Source organism: Conger conger, chromosome 17 (genome assembly GCF_963514075.1).
Source record: "Conger conger chromosome 17, fConCon1.1, whole genome shotgun sequence".
NCBI lineage: Eukaryota > Metazoa > Chordata > Actinopteri > Anguilliformes > Congridae > Conger > Conger conger.
Window position 1 is genome coordinate 33,056,901 of NC_083776.1, and position 27,766 is coordinate 33,084,666.

The following is a 27,766-nucleotide window of genomic DNA, read 5'->3' on the forward strand; positions in this document are numbered from 1 at the left end:
ACTGCACCGCCCTAAAATATGTTCCCTCTGTCCAAAATACAATGATACCGACTTTTATGCGGTAATACCGCAGAATACCAACATTACACCCTCCGTTATTTCCCCCTAGCGCGATCTGTACGTACTACACCTTTTCCGTGAGATCCACGGAAAGTGCTGCCCCCATGCCTTTGCTGTACGAGGGAATCCTCCAGCGCTTATCCGGGTTAGTGTGTAGCCTACTATCCGCTCAGCTGCTAAATGTAAACGTATACGCGAGATCCATCTGTGGGAATGTTATCTTAATGAAATGTTTTGTTAAGGATTTCCACATTTCCTCAAAGTTTATGCTGGCTCACTTCGTCGTCGGTAAGTGTAGTCATTATTGTCTTAATTGTGAACGCCGTTCAATGTAAAAATGCCAATGTAAAGTTATCGTTCCAGCTTCATGGGTTTTTTCTTTGCCCTAAAAGGGTTGGTCGGCTGTTTATTTTGTGTATTTCCTCGTGTTTTAAAAACATAACTTTCTGATTTCCATAATCGTGTTTAGTGATAATATCTAGGGTATAGGCTACTATTCTTTTGAAACGTGAACATCTGATATGGTGAAAATTGGTGGAGCGTCATGTAAATTGTCCCAGAGTCAAAGGGAATGGTTATGCAGGAGGCTAACTAGCAATCTAGCTACGTAGGCTACCACTGACTGTACACATGCACAAATTAGCTGAATTTGAACTAATTAGCAAATATGCTTTCTTCCACCAAGTGCTAAACTATGTTTTTCTGATGTATTATTTTACTTCGTGTTTCGCGGAGGACCGAACGAAAAGCTGTTTGATTCTTATAAATCGTATTCTTTGAGTACTTAATTTATGTGGATTCCGTATGGTGCTGTCTAATACCGAATATCCACACGTTGGGTTAAAATTGGTGAATTAGACAGGCTTTACGAATACACAGCTCCAAACAATCTAGTTCTCCAAAGCTCCGTGATTTACTCATTTAGCGACGGTTTCATTATTTCGCACGCCTTTCCTCTCGCCCTTACCGGTTGCTCTGGCGAAGAGTTTTGTTGCCAGATACTTCGCATGAAGCAGTGCAGTGCAGGGCTGCCGAGGCCCCAAACAGACCAGGGAGTTTCCTACTTCGGTCCGCCATTTGGGATACGGTAGGTTAGGCTGCAGGTAGCATAGGCGAGGCAAGCCAGCCAGTCAGTTGACTTTAAACATCTATAGTCTCCAGTAAATCCATACATAATAGGCTACCTGTGCATAAGCATTGCTCTCCAGTGTCCAGCACATTTCGTTTACAACAAACAACATTTGCAGATATGATAAAAGTTTAAACATTATTCTAAAAGTCTTGCATGAACATTCAACAGTTTTGTAAATAATGGTGTATGTGTATATATTCACTATGTGTAATAAATATGGTTGGTTAGTAAAACAATGGGTTGATGTGTGTGGGATCAATTGTCAAGTTAAGTTTCCAATGAGAAATTCCCTGGATGTGAGAGTATCCTGTCCGTAGGATGGCTTTTTTATATTTATTTAATAAATTGAACATCAATGGATTGGGTAGTGGAGAGCCCCTCTACATGCAAATCAGATCCCACGACACTTTTCCGGCTGCGCTTTTGTAGATCTTTGAATGCCTTTGTAGATTCTGGAGCGATAGCGTTCCCCACAACCTGCTCTTTCAACCCGTGGTGATAGTATCAGCTGTTTACAGTGGCGATTTTAAAGGTGAAACGAGATTGTATATTATACGTTATTTAAAATCAAAGGCTGTTTCCTTTATCACACACGGCTCTTTCAATGCAGTAGTTTGCATCATTATTTTCCAGAGACTTGATTTAATTTTCAGCTTTCATGGTTTTATACTAAGATTGTGTTTGATGACAAACCACATTTTGCATTAGCTGGGCCTACATTTTTTTATTTTATTTTTCAATGCAGTGAATACTTGTCAGCAGTACATTTTATCAGTCATGTGACTGTGAGTGTTGCTGGCCATATTGTTAGGGAAGTGTTATCAGCCTATACACACACACACACACACACACACACACACACACACACACACACACACACACACACACACACGCCCATGCAGACCAGGGATTGTAGTAATGTATGGGGTAAAGCCATTGGCCTCTCTTAAGAATGGGGGTGCGTGGAGTATCCGAACAGGGAACTATTTGCGTGTAGGCCTTTAGAACTGTCTAGCACACGCTTGCAGCCAGCAGGCTTGATGTAACGGTGCCTCCTCTTGGTGAAAGCTCTTTCAGTTTGTGAAGTTGAGCTGTCGTTTGAGCTGGCAGTTTTTAGGGGGTGTTGGGAAACTAGTTTTCTATAAAATTCCTCTTGTTGTAAATGTGCATCTTGTCACCGATGAGAAGACTATCTGGAGCCTGAAAATAACGCCCTCTGCAATGCCGTCACTATGAATAATTCATTACAGGCACTTGCCCGCTTTCGTCTCCTCAGCCACAATCTGCCTTTATAAGATTAGGAAAACCTATCATGGGGGTAATGTCTCCTTCAGGTTTTACCCGCCACACGCCCCACCTTTTAAAATGATCTGTCCGCTGCAGCTACAGGGATGTGTGCTGCATGCAAAGTGCTCTTATCCTGCCTGTCTGTGAGCTTCTCTGACTGTGTGAGGGTCTGTGAGTACCTGTGGCTGTCTGTGAGTGTCTGTACCCATGGCTGTCTGTGAGTGTCTGAGTGTCTGTACCCATGGCTGTCTGTGGCTGTCTGTGAGTGTCTGTACCCATGGCTGTCTGTGGCTTTCTGTGAGTATCTGTACCCATGGCTGTCTGTAGCTGTCAGTGAGTGTCTGTACCCATGGCTGTCTGTAGCTGTCAGTAAGTGTCTGTACCCATGGCTGTCTGTGGCTGTCTGTGCGTGTCTGTACCCATGGCTGTCTGTGAGTGTCTGTGAGTATCTGTACCCATGGCTGTCTGTGGCTGTCTGTGCGTGTCTGTACCCATGGCTGTCTGTGAGTGTCTGTGAGTATCTGTACCCATGGCTGTCTGTGGCTGTCTTTGAGTGTCTGTACCCATGGCTGTCTGTGGCTGTCTTTGAGTGTCTGTACCCATGGCTGTCTGTAGCTGTCAGTGAGTGTCTGTACCCATGGCTGTCTGTAGCTGTCAGTGAGTGTCTGTACCCATGGCTGTCTGTAGCTGTCAGTGAGTGTCTGTACCCATGGCTGTCTGTAGCTGTCTGTGAGTATCTGTACCCATGGCTGTCTGTGAGGGGGCAACATTGGGCTCAAGAGCATCAAGTGTACAGCGCTTTGGATAAAGGCGCTATATCAATTATGGCTGTGCGATATAGGTATTGCAGTACATTGAATAGTTTTTTTTGGCGCAATAAGATTTTGGCAGGTGATGGTAGGTTTCGTTCTTTCTTTTCGTCATACTTGATATGGTAACACGTCTCCAAACTTCAGCGAAATGCTTCCAGGGGAGAAAAAGACATCACTTGTATCTATTCTATGCTGCTTAACTTACCGATTCGTTTTAAAAAACACATCGCTTACGTTTTCGCTCTTTATCCTTGTAGTCGTGTTCTTATCAACCATATGGAAACAGCACGGTTCTGCTGCTGTCATATCAGCATTGAAAAGATACGAGTGACCTTTTTCTCCCCCGGAAGCATTTAACTTTGGCTCAGAAAATTGGAGGTTATACCGTGATTGCTATATCTCCCTGCCCTTATATGAATGCAAACCATTTACCATCTGTGAGTGCCTGTGGCTATCTGTGAGTGCCTGTAGCTGTCTGTGAGTGCCTGTAGCTGTCTGTGAGTGCCTGTAGCTGTCTGTGAGTGCCTGTAGCTGTCTGTGAGTGCCTGTAGCTGTCTGTGAGTACCTGTAGCTGTCTGTGAGTGCCTGTAGCTGTCTGTGAGTACCTGTAGCTGTCTGTGAGTGCCTGTGGCTGTCTGTGAGTACCTGTGGCTGTCTGTGAGTATCTGTAGCTGTCTGTGAGTACCTGTAGCTGTCTGTGAGTGCCTGTAGCTGTCTGTGAGTGCCTGTAGCTGTCTGTGAGTACCTGTGGCTGTCTGTGAGTACCTGTAGCTGTCTGTGAGTGCCTGTAGCTGTCTGTGAGTACCTGTAGCTGTCTGTGAGTGCCTGTAGCTGTCTGTGAGTGCCTGCAGCTGTCTGTGAGTGCCTGCAGCTGTCTGTGAGTGCCTGCAGCTGTCTGTGAGTACCTGTAGCTGTCTGTGAGTACCTGTAGCTGTCTGTGAGTACCTGTGGCTGTCTGTGAGTATCTGTAGCTGTCTGTGAGTGCCTGTAGCTGTCTGTGAGTGCCTGTAGCTGTCTGTGAGTGCCTGTAGCTGTCTGTGAGTACCTGCAGCTGTCTGTGAGTGCCTGTAGCTGTCTGTGAGTGCCTGTAGCTGCTGTATCGCTGTGTGTAACTGCTGTTTGTGTGTGACATGTGAAATGTGTAGTACATGGGTGAGAGAAAGCCTCTCGTGTTGGTTGCTCCTCGCACCAACATGAGTTGTCACTGAAAGCTTCTCTCTTTTTGGTTTTTAAATCATTTACTTTCCACTGAAGCCACCTTCAGGCGATGCACCACACCAAGCAGCATATAGATGAAACAGTGAAAGAATGCTCTTTGACTGGTATTAAAAAAAATAAGAATAAGCAAGGTGGTTATCAGATGCAGATGGTTCCTGTGCCAGAGGTGAAGGTGCTTTCCAATAGGTCGCTTATACCTTCCCCAGATGTAATATCACATTCATTTTCTACCTGTATACACCACAGGCATTTTCTACCTGTACTCCCCACAGGCATTTTCTACAACAGGCATTTTGTACTTGTATTCACCACAGGAATTTCTTACCTATATGGCTACACCACAGGCATTTTCTACCTGGATACTGATTAATTGTTGAAACGCAAACTACAGTACTTCTGTAGAGGCTGCTATATATAGAACAGACACAAGCACACAGACACACACGGGATATTCCTTAATGAGTACTATGTAGTATGTAGTATGTAGTATGAATGTACATGTTTTTTCACCAGTGTGTCTTCCGCTCCTTCCGTGTCCTCTGTCCTTTGCTCCCCTGCCCTCTCACCCTTCCCTAACCCCGGCTTAGTACACGGGGCATTGGGCTGCCAACTCCCAAGGTCGTGAGTTCATCATGGGGCTCTGCCAATGTGCCCATGAGCAAGGCACTTAATCTGCAAGGCTTCAGTTAATAGCCAGCTCTATAACTGGATTATTGGCAAAAGGATGTAAGCTGTGGATAAGAGCGTCGGCTAAATGCCTAAAATGTCTCCCTGCACCCCGGCCCGGCTCCTCTCTCTGTCTGGCTCTGCGTCTGCTGCAGACTAATAAACAGGAGGGGCCGAGGTTGACATCGCAGAACGCTGCAGGAATTTCATACGGCTGCCCATCATTAGCATGCAAACACCGTCTGCATGGTAATGTGGCACAGTACATGTCCCCAGTTATTTTGTTTTCTTTGCAGGAATACATTTTTAACGGCTTATATCACTCTATCCATAATTATGTTGTCATTACAACATTTTTATTTACGGATGGCCATTAAATCAAAACCGTTGCAGATTGTGTGTGTGCACTTATGCATGTTTATATGTGATTAGGTGCACGTTCACTCGTTGTGCTGCGTTAAAGCAAAATGTACAATTAGTTGTGCTCACACGTCACTAATGAAGGAGAAACGTCAACTAATGTCAACTAAAGAGTAAGATCATATCTAAAGCACCTATGAGCTACTCAGTCCCTATAGCTTTACTTGTTGAGTTTGGTTGGTAAAAATCTTACCATGGTTGGCATTTGTATAGCGCATGAGCCATGTCGCCCCACCATCAGGCCAATACCAATCATTTTATTATTTTAACTAGTATCTGATACCAAATATTTCTGTGATATTATCTCATTTCTTTACTAGAGGTGTGTCTGAAGCAGAATACCCTATTTGGCAATGGAAAGACAATGTGTTGTGTAGGCAACAGATATTAGACATTGGCAGATACATGCTAGACAGATACAACCCAGTCCAACATTGACAGTTTGCCAGCTACCCCCCTTTTTACCAAACATGATTATATTACACATTTTTCTCTGTTGAACAGATAGAGGCACAGATAGAGTTGTCTCTGCGGCACCACTAATCCCTGCGCATGACCAAGGTGGAATGCCTGAGTCAAATGACCAACAGAAAAAATGCCTTTCAAAGCCACATGACCGGCGTGGAGATTTGCCCCCCTCACGTGCCCCCCTTGTACAGCCTGACAGGCCGGGAGAGGAGGGCGAGCGGAGATAACCGCGCCGCTAACGGGCGCCGCGAACGGGGCCCCTGGCTGCGGCCCTCCAACACGCCGTCTGTCCTACTGCTGGGAACCCCAGAGAGGAGGGCAGCGGGAGGGCCGGGCGCTCTCAGACCCCCTGACGGAGCGCCTCCAGAGACAGATGAACGCAAATTACCACCTTAATATTTCAGTCCAAACGGCACTCCGACAGCTAGCGTTTTAGTAGCGGGCGGCGGCTTTTAAAGCCGTGTGTGTGTGTGTGTGTGTGTGTGTGTGTGAGTGTGATGTGCGTGCGTGCGTGCATGCGCGTGTGTGCGCGTGTGTGCGCGTGTGTGCGCGTGTGTGCGCGTGTGTGCGCGTGTGTGTGTGTGTGTGTGAGAGTGTGATGTGTGTGTGTGTGTGCGTGCGTGCGTGCGTGCGCGCAGGAGGAGCTGAACTCTCCCTGCCTTCCGCACGGCCAACTGCAGCACCACATAAAACTTTCATACGCACCGCACTCCAGCGCTAAAGACACAGCTGTTATTCAGAGCCGTTGATGCAGATGTCAGTCAGGCTTTTATGTAACACAAGCGAGGTTAAACATAACTCGGAACAGGGTGCTAAAAATCCAGTTCAATTACATTTTATTTGTATTGCGTGTTTGACAATACAAGGTTGTCACAAAGCAGCTTTACAAAGGAGCCAGCTCTGAGACCCCCTCAGAGCAAGCCTAGGGCGACAGTGGCAAGGAAAAACTCCCTGACTAACAGGAAGAAACCTTGAGCACAACCGAGCTCAGAGGGGGCTGCTTCTTGTCATCACTGGGCAAACAGTGAGATTGTCAGTTCTGTTTTATCTAATATATAAATGAATTAAATCAATAATTATACATAGATATAGATGATTATCCGGAAAGGTCCGGTTCTTGGCACAAGTAACAGGTTAGCTGAAGCTGGGGTCAGGTTGTGGTGCTTGAGCTACAGCTGTTATACAAGTAAGGTTTGAGGCTAGACTTCAACGAAGAGAGAGTGTGCTCTGTGAAAAAGGTAGTAGAAGCTAAAGCTTGTAGTATCTCACCTTAGTTGAGCAATGTCCAGACATCTCACCCTTGCAAAAACTATTTCCGGGAGACTGACCGGAGGAGGGTGGGAGAGATTTGGGGGTACCCCTGCAAATTCCCTGATCTGGGGGGTACCCCTGCACTTTTCCGTTCTTAGTTTGCTATCAGGGAGCAGGTGACATTCTGGGAGACTCCTGGATGTTTCTGGGAGAGGTGGAATGCCTGCAATGTCTCGTGCGCAGTTTGGGGTTAATTATTGCCACTGTTCTCGTGACTAATCTGTCATTACACACTTCGATCCACTCAACGGATTTTGCATCCTTGTATGACCTATGAACCTCTCCGAGTTGACCTGTATTTTAATGTTCAATCGGTAGTTTTCATTGAAAGTGAAAGTGGGCTGGGCTTGGTGCTTTGCCTCTGGATGTCTAGGCTGAAGGGGTGTTTTTAGCGAAGCGGTGAATCTGGTTCTGAGAGCAAACTGAGGACTAGCCCTGGAGATGTGCTCTATTTACCCTAGTTACGTAGCCAGTTTCTCTATTAATCACACGTTTGCTGGATGAGGTTTTTACAGGTTGAGTCCCTGCAGTCCCATTGAGGGAATCTCTCCTCAGAAGGTAATGAATCTGTAAGAGTATCGTTTTGAACGGTAATTGGAACCGCGAGGGAGAACGGCACCTCTGTGGGTTTAACCGAAGATGGGATCTAGGTCAGCCCGCTCTCCACAGCCGCACACACGCGTGTGACGGTGTGCTCAGGCTGACGCACACACACGCACACGCGCACACGCACACACACACACTCACGCGCACGCACACGCACACGCACACACGCGCACGCACACACACCCACACACATGCACACACGCACACACTCACGCACACGCACGCACACACGTGCACACACACACACACACACACACACATACGCACGCACACGCAGCCGAGCGAAAGCCCCGGCGTAATTCGCCCTCATCCTGAACGCTCGACCCAAACGCAGGTTTCGGTCCACTCGAGGTGCCAGACGGGCCCTGTTTGAAGAGCAGAATTCGCGTGCGCTTACTCACGGCTGCGCTGTTACCCGCCTGTGCTCACCCCCCCCCCCCCCTCCCCCAGCCTGCGCACCTGGCAGGGTGCACTCTGGGAGATTTAGACAAAGTACAGGAGTAAAGACAAAGCCCGTGTTCTTAAAGGAGCGGTACGCCGTCCCGTCTCTTTCCATTGTCTGCTTTCTGCGCTTGGCACTGTTGTCGCCCTCCCTGTTGGCACGGCTCTCGCTGTTGGAGGGCGTTTGGCGCAGGCTGCTGCCACCATTGGCACAGTCCAGCCTGCACCATTAACAGACTGGCACAGTCCGGCTTTTACTGTTCAGGGATTGGCTCAGTCCAGGTTCCTCCCTTCAGGGATTGGCTCAGTCCAGGTTCCTCCCTTGAGGGATTGGCACAGTCCAGTTGGCTACTTGGGGCAGTTGGCTGCTTGGGGCAGTTGGCTGTTTGGGGCAGTTGGCTGTTTGGGGCAGTTGGCTGTTTCGGGCAGTTGTTCGCGTTGCGGGGCTGGCTCGGTGGGCTCTTGCCATTGGCAGGTTGGGGCAGTTCTCACTCTTCATTGGAACTGTCCTGCTCTGTCACTGCTGGTAGGCTTGGACAGCGTTCATAGTGGGGCGGTTTGCTGAGGAAAATGGCCTCCCATGGAGTGATTAAAAGGTATGGCCCGGATCCATTGTTTCAGTGCCATCTTCATTTGAAAAAGTTTGATGCTTTCCTTTCGCCATTCCCCCGAACGCGGAAATGACGCGGAGCTGCTAGTGTTGCCACGGTAACAGCCAGCGCTGAAAGAGCAGTGTTGTAGTTGATTTTGGGCTGGCAGTGGCGTAGGCCCTAGGTTAGGCTTGGCCCGGGGGCTTCAGGGGTGTGAGGAGTGCATTTTCACCCTCACATTCACCGTGTAGGTTAATGAGAATGTACTGCCAGGGTTATTCTTCATTAGCCAGTGTGATGATAAACACATATTACACAGTTATTATTCAGTGCCTACATCTCTCTGCTTCACGTGCAGCATAGCTAACCCAGGTTTGTGGGTATCCACTGCTGCTTGTACAGTTTAGAGATTTTGGCCAGGATTAGTCGACTTTGCAGGGTGCTTCTTGAATGAATGAAGCCTCCAGATAGTTGTTTTGGAGAGATGGAAAGCCACCTTCATGTTTCTGTGCATTCAAAGTCAGCTTTCTCTGGCTTTATGTGGGTGTTTGTGTGTTTGCTTGTTTTTATACCCCTTATGCTCCTGTTGTTTATGTGGCAGTTCCAGGGTCCACTCGAGCTTTGGCTGTATGCTTTCTCTGCGTCCATTCTCCTTGTGAGGGGGCTCCTGTTCTCCTGGAGCCATGGAGATGAGTGTGCTTTCCCCTTCTCTCACACCCATTGTATTCCTGCTCAGTCAAATGTATCTAAATCTTGCTTTCTGCTGTAGTTTATGTGCTGTCAGACTCCTCCACTGAGTTTCCACTGCCTAGCGAGCGTCCTGTCCAACTCCATTCTCTGTTTTTTCCCCTCTTATCTGCTCTACCTAAAGCCACTGACAGCCCACAGCCTCTCCGTAATGCTGGCCATAAGGTATTGGGGGATTTTCCTGTGTTTGTGGAATTAGCGGGGCATATTGAGCCTTTGATTCAGAGAATCTCCCACATGCTGCGTTTGCGTTGCAGTGTGTTCGGGCGACTGTTTCGGGCTCCTAACTTTCCTCAGCCGACTGACGCGGAGGAACGGAGATGTTCCGTCGTGTTTGGCAGAAACCCAGAAATGGCCGACGGCGTGCTCGTGTTGGCAGAGAGGCCTTTGGAGAGAGAAGCCTGGCGAAACTCAGTCTGTGGTTGTTGTGATGGCGCTTGCCGGATTGTTCCGCCGGGTGAAACCACCTGTAACGTGATTCGATGGTCCTGAGCCGAAGACTCCTCTTAGAAGACCTCACCCCAAAGGAATGCTTTGAGTGCTGGCGGTGACTCATTGATAAGCTGGGGGTGTGGTTCTGGGGACGGGGGGGGGGATCACACGCGGCCCGCCAAAGGGCGATGGATCTCCGTTTCATAGTGCTTCATAAGAATCCCGAATTCTTCATGTTTCTTCCTTTAGGCTGTCTGCTGCCCTGAGCGTGTGGCTGATCTGAGATCAGTTCGAGGCGAGCGAGGCTTCACGTGTCCGTTGATGCTGGTTAACACTCGGGGCGCGTTACGGGGGCGTGAGGAGTGTTCTGGAATGCGGGCCTGGAGGTACGGCTGTCCAGCTGTGGGTGTCTGGGTGGCTGTGGGGTTTGGCTGAGAGCCACGGCCCTGTGACGGGTGCCAGGCCGGCGTAGCGGCACCGTATGGCTCTGCGGGCACCAATCACGCGGATTCCTGCCCTAAAGCCCCGCCCCGTCTGCTCCCTCAGCCCCTCCCCCTTACGGATGTAGGCGAGGCCTCACGGGAGTAGCTGAAAATAGAAACTCGGAGGAGGATCCTAAAAAGCCTGGAGGTTACGGCTGTGGGCGTGTCCGTCGGGGCCCGTTCGCCCCAGAGGGGTGCAGTGGGGTGCAGCTGCAGTTGGGACCTCCGCACGCTGGACCTGTTGAAGGCCTGTTGTATGTTTGCCGGATCGTCAGGGGCAACGGCAGCTTTGTGGAAGCTTTCACTTTTGGCTGGGGAATGCCTATCGGCAGGCCTGGTTACCAGGACGCGCCGAACAATGGATGTCTCTGTGTCCCAAACATAACGCCACGAGGAAGCAACGCTCATTACTACTGCTCAATCTGAAAATATCCCAAATGGGACTCTTGCATAAAATGGTGCGCGTGTGGCATTAAAGAGTCAGATCTCTGACCTGCTTCAGATGTGCTGGAGTACTTACAGAAAGGTCTCATGAGGCCTGGTTTAGTCTGCCCTATATCTGCACTGTATCTTCTTATATCTCATGTAAGCTTTTAAATGGGGTTTTAGTCCTGTGTTTTTATTTTAATGTTGTTTTCTGCCCTTTTTTTGGTTCCTTGTTGGGTGCAGTGTCTTCAGGGATCTGTGGGTCCTCCTAGGGTGTCTGTTGTAAGAGAGCACCTGCTATCCCACAATTCAGCTGGGCACTGTGGCATTCTGCATAATGAGAGAAACACGGTAGCAGGGACCACTTGTTCTGCAGGATGTGGCGGGCGTGTTCTTGTTTTCAATTTTGGGATAGGCTGAGACAGACAGACAGACAGACAGAAGGTGTGTTGTTGCCACGCTGGGACCGTCCAATGCCGTAGGACAGACTGCCGCTGTGGGCCAGACTGTCGCTGTGTCGTTAGCGAGCTGCAGGACGTACCGAACGCAGAGAGGTTTTCTGCTCACGCCTCATTTACATACCAGTGAAGTCCCCGCACACTCGAGGAATTCACCCTGGAGAGGCCAGCCTCTCATCATGATTATCCGCTCTAGGTTTTTTTATCCCGGTGGGCAGAGTGATTAATAAACATTATTAGTTTTGCTTACATCCTCAAAGTTGTGGAAAAACATGAGCGCAGCAAGCAGGCTGAGCTGTCTGGGTGGAGCGGAGAGGGAACGCAGAATAAATGATTCTGCACATCTGCAGGGGTCATGTTAACGCAGGACTTAACACGAAAAGGAGCCAAGATGCTGTGCATTCCATAAACACAGATATTCCGAGGTCTTTTATCATTTTTAAGATGACAACAGGTGATAACCCGCAGGTGATACTCAGCTGTTGTTATTGTAAGTTGGCATATTATGGTCAGAACGTGAGAGTTGTGAGTTGGTGTGAAACACAGAGTTTGAAAAGACGCAGCACACCATGGGCTAGTGCAAGCCCTCATCTGGGGATTATAGTATGTGCTTGATGTTTGCGTACATGCAGTTCAGAATTTACTTGACAATGTTGACAAACAATATCCCGATCGTACTTATGATGCTTCCTAACTCAAATGCAAGTTTGTATAATGGAACACCATTACTCATGTTAAGTAAGTTTTCAGTATGTCTATTTGAAAATGTATTTTTGGTTTGTCCTTCTGCAACTGTTCCTTGTTTAGAACATGCTAATTGGACAGAATTGTTGACATTTGTGAAAGTCTCCGTGGAGTAAAGAGAGATTTTGACCCTCAGCGTTCAGTCTGTGGACCTGCAGTAGCCTCACTTACAGGGAAGAGCAGCACTGTGGGCCTGTGTTCAGCTTAAATGTATCGCCTATATCATTATATTTATTGTTTTAGGTGTGAAGGTACCTTTACAGGAGAACACAGAGAACACGGTTCTGTGTGCCTGCATTAGCCTCACAGGAGAACACGGTTCTGTGTGCCTGCGTTAGCCTCACAGGAGAACACGGTTCTGTGTGCCTGCGTTAGCCTCACAGGAGAACACGGTTCTGTGTGCTTCGGTTAGTCTCACAGGAGAACACGGTTCTGTGTGCGTTAGCCTCACAGGAGAACATGGTTCTGTGTGCGTTAGCCTCACAGGAGAACACGGTTCTGTGTGCCTGGGTTAGCCTCACAGGAGGACACGGTTCTGTGTGCCTGGGTTAGCCTCACAGGAGAACACGGTTCTGTGTGCCTGGGTTAGCCACACTTACAGGGCAGTATTGTGCCTGGGTTAGCCACACTTACAGGGCAGTATTGTGCCTGCGTTAGCCACACTTACAGGGCAGTATTGTGCCTGCGTTAGCCACACTTACAGGGCAGTATTGTGCCTGGGTTAGCCACACTTACAGGGCAGTATTGTGCCTGCGTTAGCCACACTTACAGGGCAGTATTGTGCCTGGGTTAGCCACACTTACAGGGCAGTATTGTGCCTGGGTTAGCCTCACTTACAGGGCAGTATTGTGCCTGGGTTAGCCACACTTACAGGGCAGTATTGTGCCTGCCCAGGCCCAGTAGAATCATACGCCCCTGAGCCTGGTGACTGGCTGGACCAGGCCGGCACCACCATGGGTGTCCATGGGAAGCGTTCATTTGGCAGTGCCCATGGCGATTGTGAAAGAGCGCCTCCTCTGGTCAGCAGGGTTCCTGCAGTATGCTCAGCATGTGGGCAGCAGGGTGAGAAGAGGCAGTGTGCCGTGCCCTGTCACAGATCTACAGAGGACAGGGCAGTGGGCTATTGGGCGCTCCCACATTTATATGAAACTGCTTGCTTAAAACAAGTGCAGTTAATCTCTGAGAAAATTCAACCTGCAGTCTGAAACCGCACATTAGTGTGCTTTGCACAAACATTAATTAATCAGGCTCTTATCCAGGGTGACTTACAGTGCAGGAGAACATGGCTGCATCCACCGGGTTTAGGTGAGCAACGACTCCAGACCTGGCTCACTGTATTCTCACACAGCACCGTGCCTGCATGTCTGTGCCTCACCCACCTACACGCCGAGGCTTGTCTGCTTATTTACTACAGAATGATGAATTATGTTTTATTGTCTCGAATCGGATTTCTCTCCATTCAAATCCTCTCGCCGGTACAGCCCTGCTGACAGAGTGGATTAGGCTTTTCGTTTGAACGGGGTTGATGCTGTGGGAGCAGGAATATCCCCCCGTGTCTCTGACCTGTCCTCTCCCCTCCCTCCCCAGGTTGATGTGTGCGTGTGGGGGGCCCCCAGGGTTGCTTTCAAGATAGACCCCCATCGGCAGGCAGCCTCCGCCAACCTCCTGAGCGAGCTCCGCCTCCTGCCGGATAAGACCGCCCACAAAGTGCCCCTGCGTCTGCCCGGCGCCAAGCCCAGCAACCTGCAGGCCCTCAGCCAATCGCTGGGGCAGGACGCCGTCGCCATGGACACGGAGTCCACCTACTCTGGGTACTCCTACTACTCCGGACGATCCAGAGGCTCTCACCGTCACGGGTAAGGAGCTCTTCCTCTCTGTCTCTCTTTCTCACGCTCTCTCTCGCTCTCTCTCTCTTTCTCACTCTCTCTCGCTCTCTGTCTCTCTTTCTCACACTCCCTCTCTCCTCTCTCTCTCTGTCTTTCTCCCTCCCTCTCTCTCTCTCTCACGCTCTCTGTTTCCCTCCCTCTCTCTCCCTTTCTCTCCCTCTCTCCCTCTCTCTCTTCCTCTCCCTCTCTCTCCCTCTCTCTCTCTCACCCTCTCTTTCTTCCTCTCTCTCTCTCTCCCTCTCTTTCTCCCTCCCTCTCTGTCTCCCTCTCTCTCCTCTCTCCCTCTCTCTCCTTCTCTCTCTCTCTCTCCCCCTCTCTCTCCCTCTCTCCTTCTCTCTCTCTCTCTGGGTGATTTGTCTGTCATTAGTGAAATTGCAGCAGGAGACATGTTGTGGAAAGGAGGAGGAGAGGGGACAGGTGCTGACGTCTCCATGGAGACCAGCTGTGTGGCCTGATTTTGACAGAGCTGCACAAGTGTGTACACTGTAATGCACACGTACAGGAACACACTTCCACACACAGTGAATATAACTCCTACCCTTTCCCACTGTGCTTTCCCACAGTGCTTTATACTGGCCTGCATTCTCACCTGCATTCTCACCTGCATTCTCACCTGCATTCTCACCTGCATTCTGGCCTGTATTCTGGCCTGTATTCTCACCTGCATTCTCACTGGATTCTCACCTGTATTCACCTGTATTCACCTGTATTCACTTGTATTCTCACCTGTATTCACCTGTATTCACTTGTATTCTCACCTATATTCTCACATGTATTCACCTGTATTCTGGCCTGCATTCTCATCTGCATTCTGGCCTGCATTCTCACCTGTATTCTGGCCTGCATTCTCACCTGCATTCTCACCTGCATTCACCTGTATTCTCACCTCTATTCTCACCTGCACTCTGGCCTGTATTCTCACCCGTATTCTCACCTGTATTCTCACCTGCATTCTGGCCTGTATTCTCACCCGTATTCGGGCCTGTATTCTCCCAGTCCAGTTTCTATAAAGCAGTCAGCAGTGTCCGCCCGCCCCTGTGCTGCTTGTTGTCAGCAGGCAGGCAGTGTGGACGGACGGATGGGGGTGGAGAGGCCAGGGGCCCTGGGGCCCAGGGGTCTGCTTTCTGTGCTCTGATAGCGGCCACATTCCCCACGGAAAGAATTTGCCCCACAGGGCCAGAGCCTCACGGCGCAGACAGCCACGATTCCACCGCTGCTGTACCTCGCTGCTCCTGCTGCCAAACCCGGCCAAAACCCGGCCAAAACCCAGCCAAAACCTGGCCAAAACCCAGCCAAAACCCAGCCTGAACACAGTGTAACGTATGGCCCCCTGTCTGCTAGCTGCAGGGTTATTGAAGGGTTAAACAAGCGCACAATTGAGGGGTGTTCACACCCTGCCCTGGTTTCCTCCCTCTCTCCTCCTGTCAACACAGCTGGTGCTGTGCTGGGATTGGCCCAGAGCAGGAGACTGCTCGCCAGTGATTGGACCTTTGTAGAGGGGAGCTGGGCTATAATTGGCCCCGAACACCGGAGAGCTATGCTTTGATAGATGTCCGTTTAGTTCTTATCAGTCCGCATACCAGAAGCGACCCACAGCCTCTGATTGTTTGTGGAGTTTCCTGTACTGCTTTCAGGCTGGACAGCCTGTCCTGGCCTCTCAGGAATTCATACTGCCCAGAATATCGCTCTCTTTAATAGACATTTTTCCATTTCTCTGCCTGTTTGGAATGACCAGTCCCCCAAACCCGTAGTATCGCTCTGTCTGAAGGCACTGGACTCCCAGGTTGTGCGCTTGTTCTCGGCTGGGTGGACTGCAGAGTTTACACCATCAGGCAGAAGTTTTCAGACTTTATAATTACTCAGTAAGATAGAGAGTGTAATGGCCTGTGCTTTTGTGGAAGAGGAGGTTTACCAGTGAGGTTCAGTGCTTCAGAGGGGTAGCGCTTTAGAGGTTCAGGGGTTGGGTCTTTCAGGGGTTTAGACTTTAAGGGATTCGGTGTTTCAGCGTCTGTCAACAGGTGGTTCCGACCTGACGACTGCTCGTTTGAGCCACGATGAATCCACTTTCAACAAGAACAGCTCTTCAAAACCAAGTTTGAAGTTTTGGAAGTTTTGGACGTGTCAGTTCCAGCATGTAGGAGACCTTTCTAAAGAACATTTTCTGCATTGACCAAAAATGACACGATCCTGATTGATGACTGTTACTATTTGCTAAATCACTGCTGGTTATATGTGCTCATGAGGCCATTGTAGGCGAGTGGGGGGGATCGGGCACCTTGCCATCCCTGGCTGTGTTCTTGGAAAAATGCCCAGATAGACTCTTTAGACATTTCCTGCTGATACCAAACTTGTAAGCAGACATTTATCCTCTTGTACCCACAGAGAGCTGTGGTTTCATAGGCCAACCCTCTGCCAGAAAAGATATACCGTATATATTAGCGCTGTTCTGATTAGCATATTTATCATTCTGATTAATCAACAAATGCTCTAATCACCAACTGATTTCTGATAAAACTTGATCTGTCTTTAATGTGAAACCTTGACATTTTAACAACATGAAGCAGTCTGTGTTATCTTGGGGGAAAAGGAAGTTTATTTTGGCTGAAAATTGGATCTTTTCACAAGAAAATCATCTCAAGCACACTTTGATATCAACCAAGCAATGGTAAACTGACAAAATGCGATGGCCTTCTCAGTCTCCAATCTTCTGATACAATCAAAAATGAGTGGTTTAGGGTTGTCCAGAAACACACACCAAAGCATTCACTAATCTCATAAAACGCTGGAAAACAACTTGGTAGTTTTATACTTGTAAAGGTTAACAAAGTACTGAAAAGGGGCAGAACTATTTTGACCCCTACCTGTTTTGGGAAAGAAAATTACTACTTGCTACTACTTAATTTTTCTCTGAACAATTGTAGTTTCACCTTTCTGTGAGTATACACAATGGCTCTTTATCCGTGTTATTTTATACAGCCGTTTTTGGTGCTTTCGGTGAAATACCTCCACAGCACCGTGCCGTTCAGAGTGTCTTCATTCACCCTGGGGGACGTTCCCACGTTCAGTCCATCACATGGAAGTTAGTCATCATTCATAAAACATACCGGTTTGCTTTAGAATACTAAATTAGTTTTAGTATTCTAAAGAGCAGACTTGCATCGCCTGACCACCGGAACACTCTGGCATTCCCTGACCACTAGACTAAGTGGGAGCAGGAATGGTGTCATTCATAATTCAGAGCTCAGAGAGCATTTCCTCCCTGTTGTGCAGTTTTCCTGGGATGTGCAACAAAACAGGTAATGCCCATTTGATTTACAGTATTAATGAGGAGTACCCCCCCCCTCCCCCAACACACTACACAGCTCTGCATTCTTCTTTACTGGTTTTTGTCCACATCCCCAGTCTCAGAACTGGCTTTAATTCCTACCGGCCTGCATCAGGATTTCAGAGCGTCAAACTAAAACGCACAACCTGGGGCTACACTTCTACGAACGCTTCTCACTGCTGTTCTCTTTCAGCCAATCAGGCTGCACCGCGCTCCCGTCTCTGTGGGTCAGGCTGAACTGTGGGTTTTCTCGGCTCTGAGGAGATTTGGTGTCCTGGGAGATAAAGGTCACGGGCAGGTCAGGAGGGAGAGATTGTGTTCCGAATGCCCAGCTGTCACAGCTTCTGATCACATGACCACCCCTCCCCCCCTCCCCTCCCCAGCCGAACTTTACACACTACCATCTGGGAGGGAATGTCAAACCCTTTCCCCTTTCTTGTGGTCAGTCGTTTCTGGCTACGACTCAGGGACTCTCAATGAGCCATGAGATTTAAATCTGGCAGACCTTCTCATGTACACACTTTTAGACAGCAAGTAATCAGACTTTTTGTTTAGGTTTTTTTTTTCTTTTTCTGTTGTTTAACATGGATTACGCACTGGTTAAATTGATTGGTCATGTAGCATTTCTGTATGAACTGATCAAGAGCTTATATAACAGCAAGCTTATAGAATACTGTCCTACAACAGATCTTCAAAACAATTTCTCCAGGGCTGCGAATATTGTTCTGTGATCTGAACTTTGACATGAAAAATACCTGCAGGCCGATAAAAGCTCATTAATGCGTTCACTTGATTAATACAAATTTAACCCTTTGCTTTTGACAGACCTTTCCAAAGAGAGGCAGCAATTTTGAGACATTCTTTATTCTTATTGGCCAGGCACCATATCTCTCTGTTCCTCCTGATTGGAGGATCTGCCGTCCGAAGGCAGTTAAGGTAATGGCGAGAACAGGCCGTTCCGACCAGTCTAGTTCCTTCTGCATGCTTGGGCTGCACGAACAAACTATAAGGTGACAGAAAAACAGCGGGCTCGCTCCCTTGTCCTCTCAGCAGTGGGGTATTAGTATGGTGGTGCCCATACAGTAACATTTTATGAGAGTTAATCCCACACACCAGGCAATAAAAACTGTGTAAACACTATAAATGTGTCGTTACAAATGTGCCTATACGCGTGAAGGGGCTGATGTCGGGAGGAGGGGGTTTAAATAGGGGTGACGTTAATTAATGGCTCTGCAGTTCCTCCGCATTCACTGAACAACATCAGCATTCAGAGGCTGTGGAAGCCCTTGCATAGCCTGGGGGAAAGCAAAGAACGCAGACTCCCCTCCTGACAAAGATCGGATTTGTCACCGTCTCCAAATTGCATTATGGCCTTTACAGAGGCGCGTAGCGTAGAGAAGATAATGTGACTGTAGAAAAAAAAAAAAAAGAAGTAATTTTAATGAAACATGATGTGATTTTTATGAAATAAAAATGTATTTCATGCCCGAGAAAGGAACTCCCTGGAAAGAAGAGGCTTTTTGTTTGTACTTGGAACATTAATGTAGGTTAGCTAATGAAACAGCAGGGACCCCTTTCAGTCGTAGCCCTCCTGGAGATACGCAGGTATGCTAATGAGTCCGCTCCTCTGTAGCTGGTCCTCTCCCCGAGACACAGAGCTCAGTGTGGCTCCTGCTGGTGCAGGCTGGGCTGTGGTTATGTCTGCGGTGCTGCTGGCTCGCATTCAGCACCTGTAGGCCTAGCGTTGGTGGTCTGTGGGATTCGGAGTTTGAGCAGGACTGGAGCAGGCGGCAGGGTCCCTCATGAAAGCCCTGCTGCTCCACGCTCAGGATGTATGCTTTCCTGAGAGGTCATGGCCTGGGTCACATGACTCGGGGTGTGAAATGTAAATTCAGGAGCGGACCCACGATTTCACAGAGCACGGACTAGCACCATGGACACGTGGGGGACACGCAATCTGAATAAAATGTTTCTACACGCTGCTACGCTGGCCATGACGGTTTGTACAAGGATTTGGAGCGCTTCTGCTTGACAGTAATGTTGGCTTAGTATTAATGTCTCCTGTTCCTGGGCATGAAATCTCATTTCAGTCTCTCGAGTCCCATCAGATTTGCAGTGAATATCTGCACACAGTCAACTCTGTTCTCAGTGCTGTTTCCCTGGATATTTTCACTAGGGTGGTCTCTGCCATGGGGTAAATGACGGGGTAAATGACGGGGTAATTGGGGTCGCTTTGTTAGGGCGGCCTGTAGCGTAGTGGTTAAGGCACATGACTGGGACCCGCAAGGTTAGTGGTTTGAATCCCTGTGTAGCCACAATAAGATCCGCACAGCCATTGGGCCCTTGAGCAAGGCCCCCTGCATTGCGCCAGGGGTGGATTGTCTCCAGCTTAGTCTAATGAACTGTACGTCGCTCTGGATAAGAGCGTCTGCCAAATGCCAATAATGTAATGTCATGTTTTGTCTGATCGTTGCCCGCGGTGACTTAGCGCAGAAAATCACACGAACGCACCGGGATCAGGGCAATGAGGTCCCTCATGGCCCGCCCACTGCAGCCACTTCCACTGAGAGCGGAGGAGGGTTAGGAGAACGGCTCTCCTGACCCACCCTCACCATGACGACCGCCCCCCTCACCCAGTCTCTCCCCCCCACTGTGTTTCAGGGAGCGGAGCCGGGACCGGCACAAGTCTCGCAGCAAGGACAGCAGCCGCTCGGAGAAATCGGTCACCATCAACGCCCCACCCGCCGAGCCTCTGCTGGGGGACCCCGCATCCCGCGGGGAGGAGGTGCAGGTACGAACCGCGCGGCTACCGACCCACACATCTACTGACCGACACAGCTACCGACCCACACAGCTACCGACCCACACACCTACCAACCCACGTATCTACCGACCCACACAGCTACCGACCGACACAGCTACCGACCCACACAGCAACCAACCCACACAGCTATCAACCGACACAGCTACCGACCCACACAGCTACCGACCGACACAGCTACCAACCCACGTATCTACCGACCCACACAGCTACCGACCCACACAGCTACCGACCGACACAGCTACCAACCCACGTATCTACCGACCGACACAGCTACCGACCGACACAGCTACCGACCCACACAGCAACCAACCCACACAGCTATCAACCGACACAGCTACCGACCCACACAGCTACCGACCGACACAGCTACCAACCCACGTATCTACCGACCCACACAGCTACCGACCCACACAGCTACCGACCGACACAGCTACCAACCCACGTATCTACCGACCCACACAGCTACCGACCAACACAGCTACCGACCGACACAGCTATCAACCGACACAGCTACCGACCCACACAGCTTCCGACCGACACAGCTACCAACCCACGTATCTACCGACCGACACAGCTACCGACCCACGCATCTACCGACCGACACAGCTACCGACCCACACAGCTACCGACCCACACAGCTACCAACCCACACAACTATACACCTACGCACCGCACACGCAGCCTGCACATCTGTGCTCGTACACAGCTGCATCTGCTCTACGGGTACTCAAGGTCCCGTTTCCATCAGCCGGTGACATAAGGAGGACAGGTCTTAAAAGGTCAGAGGTCGCTGCACTTTCCTGCACCCTCTGTGTTTACCCACGCAGATGGCTTAACATCGGCTTAGCGGTAAACGCTGATGCACAGGAAATGCACTGGATTACATGCAGGAAGTGCAAAAAAACTTTTTATCGCACAGTTGCTCTGCGGTTTTTATGATGGGAATACACGTGTGACGTGATGAGATGAGAAGGAACAGCCTGTTGGAATTCACCAAAGTGTCTGCAGGTACTTTTTTGAGGCCACTCTGGCTTCCATGAATGCCGGGGCTCTGTGGTTGTTTGTTACCAACATGCTAAAGTACTTTCTCCATGGCTAACTCTTTGCTGGAGGTACTGACAGCTGTGATTTTCCTGAGTGCAGGTGAACTGTACACACCTACGAATGGTCAAATAAATAATTGTTTTGAATTCAAATACTTTTCTGTGCTCGATTGATGTTGCCTGGTGCAATTGGCTCTCTGAAGGAACGGGGTTTAGCTTGTCATCAGTTCTGTCAGCCATTTCCCCTGTGATTTTCAGGTCATGGCATCAGCCAGTTTGCCGTAGGACAGGAGTGCATTGAGGACACAGCTGATCCTCTGCATGGGCTGGTTTTGTCCTGGCTGGCTCCCTGTTGTTGATATGGGTCATGGATGTGACTGTCTTGTGTACCTGTTGGTGAATGTTTTACCAGTGCTGCTCAGAGGGAAACTGGCACCAGCTTTTATTCAGTGAGCTCAGCGCACCCATGGGTCAGTCTCAGCTCCATGTTTTATGTGTTGACATTCAGCAAGCAGCCACACTCAGTCTACACTGCAGTGAGAGCATCGAGCTGTTTACTGATAAGGCAGAATTGATAACTGAACCAGGCTAGCCCTTCCGAGCTCTGCTGAAATCTGCAGCGTTGTTGGTAGCTGCCTATCCCTGGCGTGTAGCTGATGACCCACCTCTTAAACACTGGGAGGAACGCTTGTGAACTTTGTGTTCCTGTTTGTTTTTGGCCATCTGGGTTATTGGGGCAGGCTCTTTCTCCCACGGGGGGGGGGAGGGAGCGCGGCGTGCTCCCCTGCAGCAGGGTGTGGAGGGCCGGGGGAGGTGTGACTCAGAGCCCCAGGCTTCAGGCCGGGCCTAGCAGAGGTGCGCTGCTGCCGACTTTCAGTGTTCCTCATTTTGTCTCGCTCGTTTGTGTTCATGTGCGGGTGTGCTACCCTGCAGACTGATCACGGAGCACGGGGTTTGTCTCTGTGTGTGTGTGTGTGTGTGTGTGTTTGGATTGAAGTGGTGGTGTGTGTGCAGTTTGTGCGTGCGTGCGTGCGTGCGTGCGTGCGTGCGTGTGTGTGTGCATACCTGCGCTTTAGGAATTTTGTGTTTAAATTTAAATTGTTCAGTGACCTCAGAGTCTGTGCCCAGCCCCTGCCCATGAGAATGCTTTCAATGCCTGGATGCTCATTTGGTGTTTTTACCTCTATCTACCTATCTAATGCATAATTACGTTTGAAAAGGAATGCGGGCGGTAATCTAAGAATTGAAATACGATGCTTTTTAAAAGCACACACAGATTGGGTTTGTTTGCTGAGGAATGTTCGGTCATTAACACAGCGTACCATGAAGTGGCACCTCGTGGAAAGACGATATTTATAATCCTGGTGTTGAACGTCATCCCCTGAAATTAACACACAGCCTGCTGACAGAAGGGATCATTTCGCTGAACTGAAAGACTGTAGTCAGCACAGGCCCTTATGACTGTAAAAAAGCAACAGGACCAGACGGTTGCAGGGATCAGACCGCTTCAATAGGGACATCGTTAACCTGCGAACGTCCACAGAAATGGAGGAGTGTACTCTGTCAAATAGAGTCCAGGTGTATTTGAGTAGAGGTGTGTTCTGTTGGACAGTGTGCAGTATGCTGCATTGTACCTCAGGGCTGTGTTCTGTTACAGACTGGAGGTAAATACGTATATGAAAAAAAGGAAAGAAAAACCTTGTGCATAGCATATTTTTGTGAGGTGCTGTTCATGATAAGATAAAAAGAGACCTTAAAGGTACAATAGGTAAGATTTTTGTGTTAAAATATTGTTACAAGACCATTGTAGTAAATCCCTTCCCATCATCGAAAAAGGCTCACTGACATTTTGACTCACCCTCTGCCTGTGTTTATAGTCCTTAAATTCAGGTTTCAAAATATACAGTTGACGGGCCGGACACATACCAACACATTGTAAAACTGTACAATAATTCAAGCTCATTGGTTGAAAATTGGTTCTAATTGCCACAGCGAATGGCATTTCAACATAAGCGCATTTACAGAGAAGGGGTGGGTTAAACAGTGTTGCGCTTTTAAGGTGTTTGTTGTTGCTATTCCTCTCTTGACCGTTAGAAGTCTGAAATTACCTATTGTACCTTTAAGACATGTAAACCATAGGTTTTCTGAACACATCGCCCTCATCGTGTTTGCTCATTAAACGAAACTTTAATTACATGGAATACAGTACATGAAATCGTGTTTTTTTGGTAATTGCCACCAGCTGCCCTGTCTTTAGTTTATTTTCCTTTAGACGCTCACGATACAGTGGCGCACAGGCCGATGTTGCGGGGGAGAATCTCGTCACTGATCTCGGTTGTGTGTTGCTGTGACAGCCAGTCAGCCGCACGCTGTACTGCTTCTGTGCGATCCTGTGTTGTGTTTGTTTCCATCACTTGGAAGCTTTACGGCCTTGCTGCTGATGGGGGTGTTCATGTGGCTGAATTTTGGTTGAAGGTCCGACCAGCGTGTGTTCAGAGGTGGCGTGTGCACTCTTATGGAGGCGCGGGGAGTTTGGCTGGAGTGAAGGAGGCAATATGGAGGGGTACAACTGGTGTTACCGATGTGGGGGTGTGGGGTATTGCCCCTTATCGCATTTCTGTGTGCTCTCAGTCTGTTCAGATTTCACTGGCTTGCGCACTGAGGAAACGGGGGTGTCAGAACAGGGAGGCCACACCCCGGTATCATGTGACAGGAGTGTTCTTACTGTGGCCGTGTGTGTGACGGAGAGAGAGCGAGAGAGGGAGAGGGGGAGGAATAATAGCATGAAAGAGAAATGGTGACGGGAAGGCGGTATTGTATGAAAGCATTCTTTTGAAAGGAGGCAGTGTTAGTTCCAGTTACCTGGCTGTTTAGGTGCGTTTCAGATGGAGTCTGAGAGTCATGTTTTCTCTGAGGGTCAGACCCCTCGTTCAGAGGAAGGGGGGTCCGCACTCTGACGCGTCTCGACCCCCGTGCCTCGTTTAAACTCCCCTCGAACACACGCCTCGTTTAAACTCCCCTCGAACACACGCCTCGTTTAAACTCCCCTCGAACGCGCGCCTCGTTCCCACTCCCCTGGAACGTGCGACCTTCAGCCCCGCGGCGTCTGACGGGCCCTGGCTCCGCTCCCAGTGGACGTCACGGTCGGCACGTTTAATGTGCGCTCCGCTCGCAGTCCCGCCCGCTCAGCGGAGACACCCGAGCCCTTTGATTCGCTGCGCCCTGACAGCTCCCCGCGCACTGGGGAGGGAGGGGCGCTGGTATGTGCCTCTGGCCTGTCAGCCTTGGCTCTGAACTCAGGAGGATGACATCACTCTGCACACACAGGCCTCAGAAACATCCACTGGATGTGTGCAGGGGGTGCGGATAAATATTTACACGCCCGTACAGTCCTCTAACTGTCAGTGAGCGTAATGTGTGTATAACGCAACTCGGTGTAAATTCTAGTTCATTCTTATCAAGTAGCGGTGAAATGATTTGAGTGTTTGCCGTTTGAATATCGCTCACTGAATCTGCTCATGAGAGGAAAATGTATGATTTGGGTTGAGGCGATTCGACATAAATCCTGTGTCTCACAGCACTCTCCATATGCAGCACTCGTGTGGAACACCTGCGATCCACACGTCCGCATGCGGGGGAATCGAGCGCACATCTGTCTGTGTGTTAATCCAGCCGCTTCTGAACGGCCCAGGTATGAAGGCTGTTATGATATGTCATTATCATCTTCAGAAATGCGAACTATCCGATCAATATTCCGTTCCTTGGCCCCACTGCTCAGTAAAGGTGTGTAGAGGTGTGCCAAGGGCAAAGGTCTTCTGTTTGGAAGTTCTGTATGGCGTGGTATGTTAATTATGTTCATTAGGACACTAATCCGCATTGCACTGTGTTTATAGAGATGAAGATAAGCCCTGCACCTGTGTTTAGGTGCCCCTGTGCTAGTGTGCATGGTGCAGGAACTCTGGGCTTAGTGAGGGACAGCTGAATCTGACATTGAATCTGTGCTATGAATCTGACCCTGCATCTGTGCTATGAATCTGACACTGAATCTGTGTTATGAATCTGACACTGAAGTTGGCCACTAAAGTTGGCGCTGTGGGATATTTTTGAAGACCACTTCCACGGGACTCACAGCTTCTGTCTGACACTCAGAGTTGGTGTGAGCCCACAGACCTGTCGCAGGTACAAGTGTTAGTGCTCATATCTTGGTTTTGGTTGAACGGTGATGTTGTTCTAGTAGCTCCCTGTGCCAGCGATTTGGTGTCCCTGTGCCAGAAGTGTGGAGGCTCCTGGAAGGTTCCGTGTGCTTTAGCCTGAACGCTAGCCGTGCTGCAGTTTGCCCTCTCTCTCTCACACGTCTGAGGAGTTACTCGCCAAACCTAACAACTCGGCACACTCGCTCCACTGCTTTATGTTTTAAAATATAATTCAAATTCCACTCCTGTTTTTGTTCTTCTTTCAACGCCTCTTTCAGCGCCTGCCTCGTGGTGTTACTCCACAGGTGACGTCGGTCGATTACTCTGATCTCAGACCGCCTCGGTCGCGGTTGCGGTCATATCCTGTCTTTGTCCCGCTGTGCGCTCTGTTTACACACTTTAAGGGCCCGGCACGGGCAGTCTGCTGGTCTGCGGACAGAGGCTGTGATTAATACCACGTTAATCTGGGGGACTGAAGCACTCAGAGGAATTGAAAATGCTGGGATGTAAGAGCCTTAATGAAGTGAGTGTGCGTTGAGCGGTAGCCTGTGCGTTAAGGCTGTAACTGTAGACTTGTTCACAGTCGCTGTGCTTTTAGGGCTCGTGCTAATCTGTGGTTGTGCAGAGCTCTGGGGGAAGCGTGCGGGTGTCTCCATGCGGCCGGGGTGTGAAAGGCTCGCCGGGGGTCGGGTGAGCGCTCTTGTCGGAGACGTGTCCTGAGGGTGTAGGGCGCTGTAAATGCACGCGTCCCGTCCGGAACATGGCCCCTGTGCGTACGGGAAGCGTGCGGAATTGGATCCGAGACCCGATACCACCGTATCGCTGTCTGCGGCGTTTGATTTACGCCGTTCTGAAGCCTTAAGAGCCGAGATCAGGAGGAGTGCGATGGGAGAGAAGACACTGCTGATTGTGTTCGGATTTTTTCTTTCTCTCACACACACACACACACACACACACACATACACACACACACACACACATACACATCCCTCATCTCATATCATCTCATCTGTTCTCCCAAATCTGAATTCATCTGAATAAAGTTAACAAAAAAAACTATAGTAATGCAAAAAACATGGTTACCCCTGAATCGTGACTTATGTTCAAATTGTATTAAATATGTTTTACACATTATTTCATATTCTGTCCCGGTCTTGCAGCTCACAGTGACCTCTCAGTCCATACTAATAAAGCATCTGCATCTGCCTTTTTTATCTATGGCAGCACTATGGTCACTGAATCTGCACTTTGTTTAGAACAGATTCATTCATCATCTGTATGCGGTGTGTATGCTGCCAAATTAATGCTTCCTTTTGGGGCCTGACAGCAATGACGTTTTTCTTCGCATTTTAATTCATTTTTCCCATATTTGGGGGGTTTGTTTGTGGAATGAAAACAGTTTGAGTTATTGCTTTGGGCGTTGGTTGTATCTGTGGTGTGTTTGAGATGCTCATTTGTTTCTGTGTCATTAGGTCTCCGAGCCCAGTGCCCCGGGGGGTCCTTGAGATGGGGGAGCTGGGCACTCTGTCAGGCTTTGTGTTCTGGTGAGGGGCCTCTCTGCTTTAAGTGGCACCAGAGCGTAGCGGCAGTCTTGTGCAGTTTTGTGTATTTAATGAAGCAGGGTGAGTGCTACCAGCTCATTTGGTGTAGGCCTATTTCTGTGAACCTGCTAAGTAATTTTAGAGAACTCTAAAACTGAAATATTTCCCAGTTTCTGTATTCACTCCCGTGTAATAGAAGAGTTGCAATTGAGTGATTTTGAGTCTGATCTGTGGCTGTCTGCAGGTCTCTTATCCGGCCCTTTCCTCCAGGCCTGGTCCATGTTGAAAGGAAGAGGGAGGGGGTTGAGCACACGCCCCTTACCATGTTCTTTCTGCTGTTTTCTGCTGCTGCTCTCTTCTTCTTGGACGCGTGCAAGCGCAGACGCATTCGATGCTGCAGAAACACAGCCTGATTTGGCCGTCTCTAAAATCCACTGTGGGTCACTGTGGGTCACTGTGGGTCACTGTGGGTCACTGTGGGTAGCTGTGGGTAGCTGTTGTGAGATCCCAGGTCAAAAACCAGGCAGCAAAAGGTTTTAAGTGAAAAAACTGAGGTTCATTTATTCTCACAAAAACAGTGAAGGGCAAGGGGTGATGAGAGAGAAGTAGGGCGCGTCACTACTCCAGGCTGTGGCAAACTGAATGAAAGATCAC

The 27,766-nt window shown here is 49.3% G+C and overlaps 1 protein-coding gene across 2 annotated transcripts in view; it reads left to right on the plus strand.

The window, feature by feature from the left end:
- Positions 1-201: 201 nt before the first annotated feature.
- vangl1 (VANGL planar cell polarity protein 1) overlaps positions 202-27,766 on the plus strand; it is a 47,585-nt gene continuing 20,020 nt past the window's right edge. For both annotated transcript variants that reach the window (XM_061226132.1, XM_061226133.1), the window contains exons 1-3: positions 202-348; positions 13,888-14,156; positions 20,173-20,302. In XM_061226132.1, coding sequence (XP_061082116.1) covers positions 14,086-14,156; positions 20,173-20,302 — 201 coding nt within the window. In that variant the 5' untranslated portion in view covers positions 202-348; positions 13,888-14,085. The remainder of the gene's footprint in view (positions 349-13,887; positions 14,157-20,172; positions 20,303-27,766) is intronic.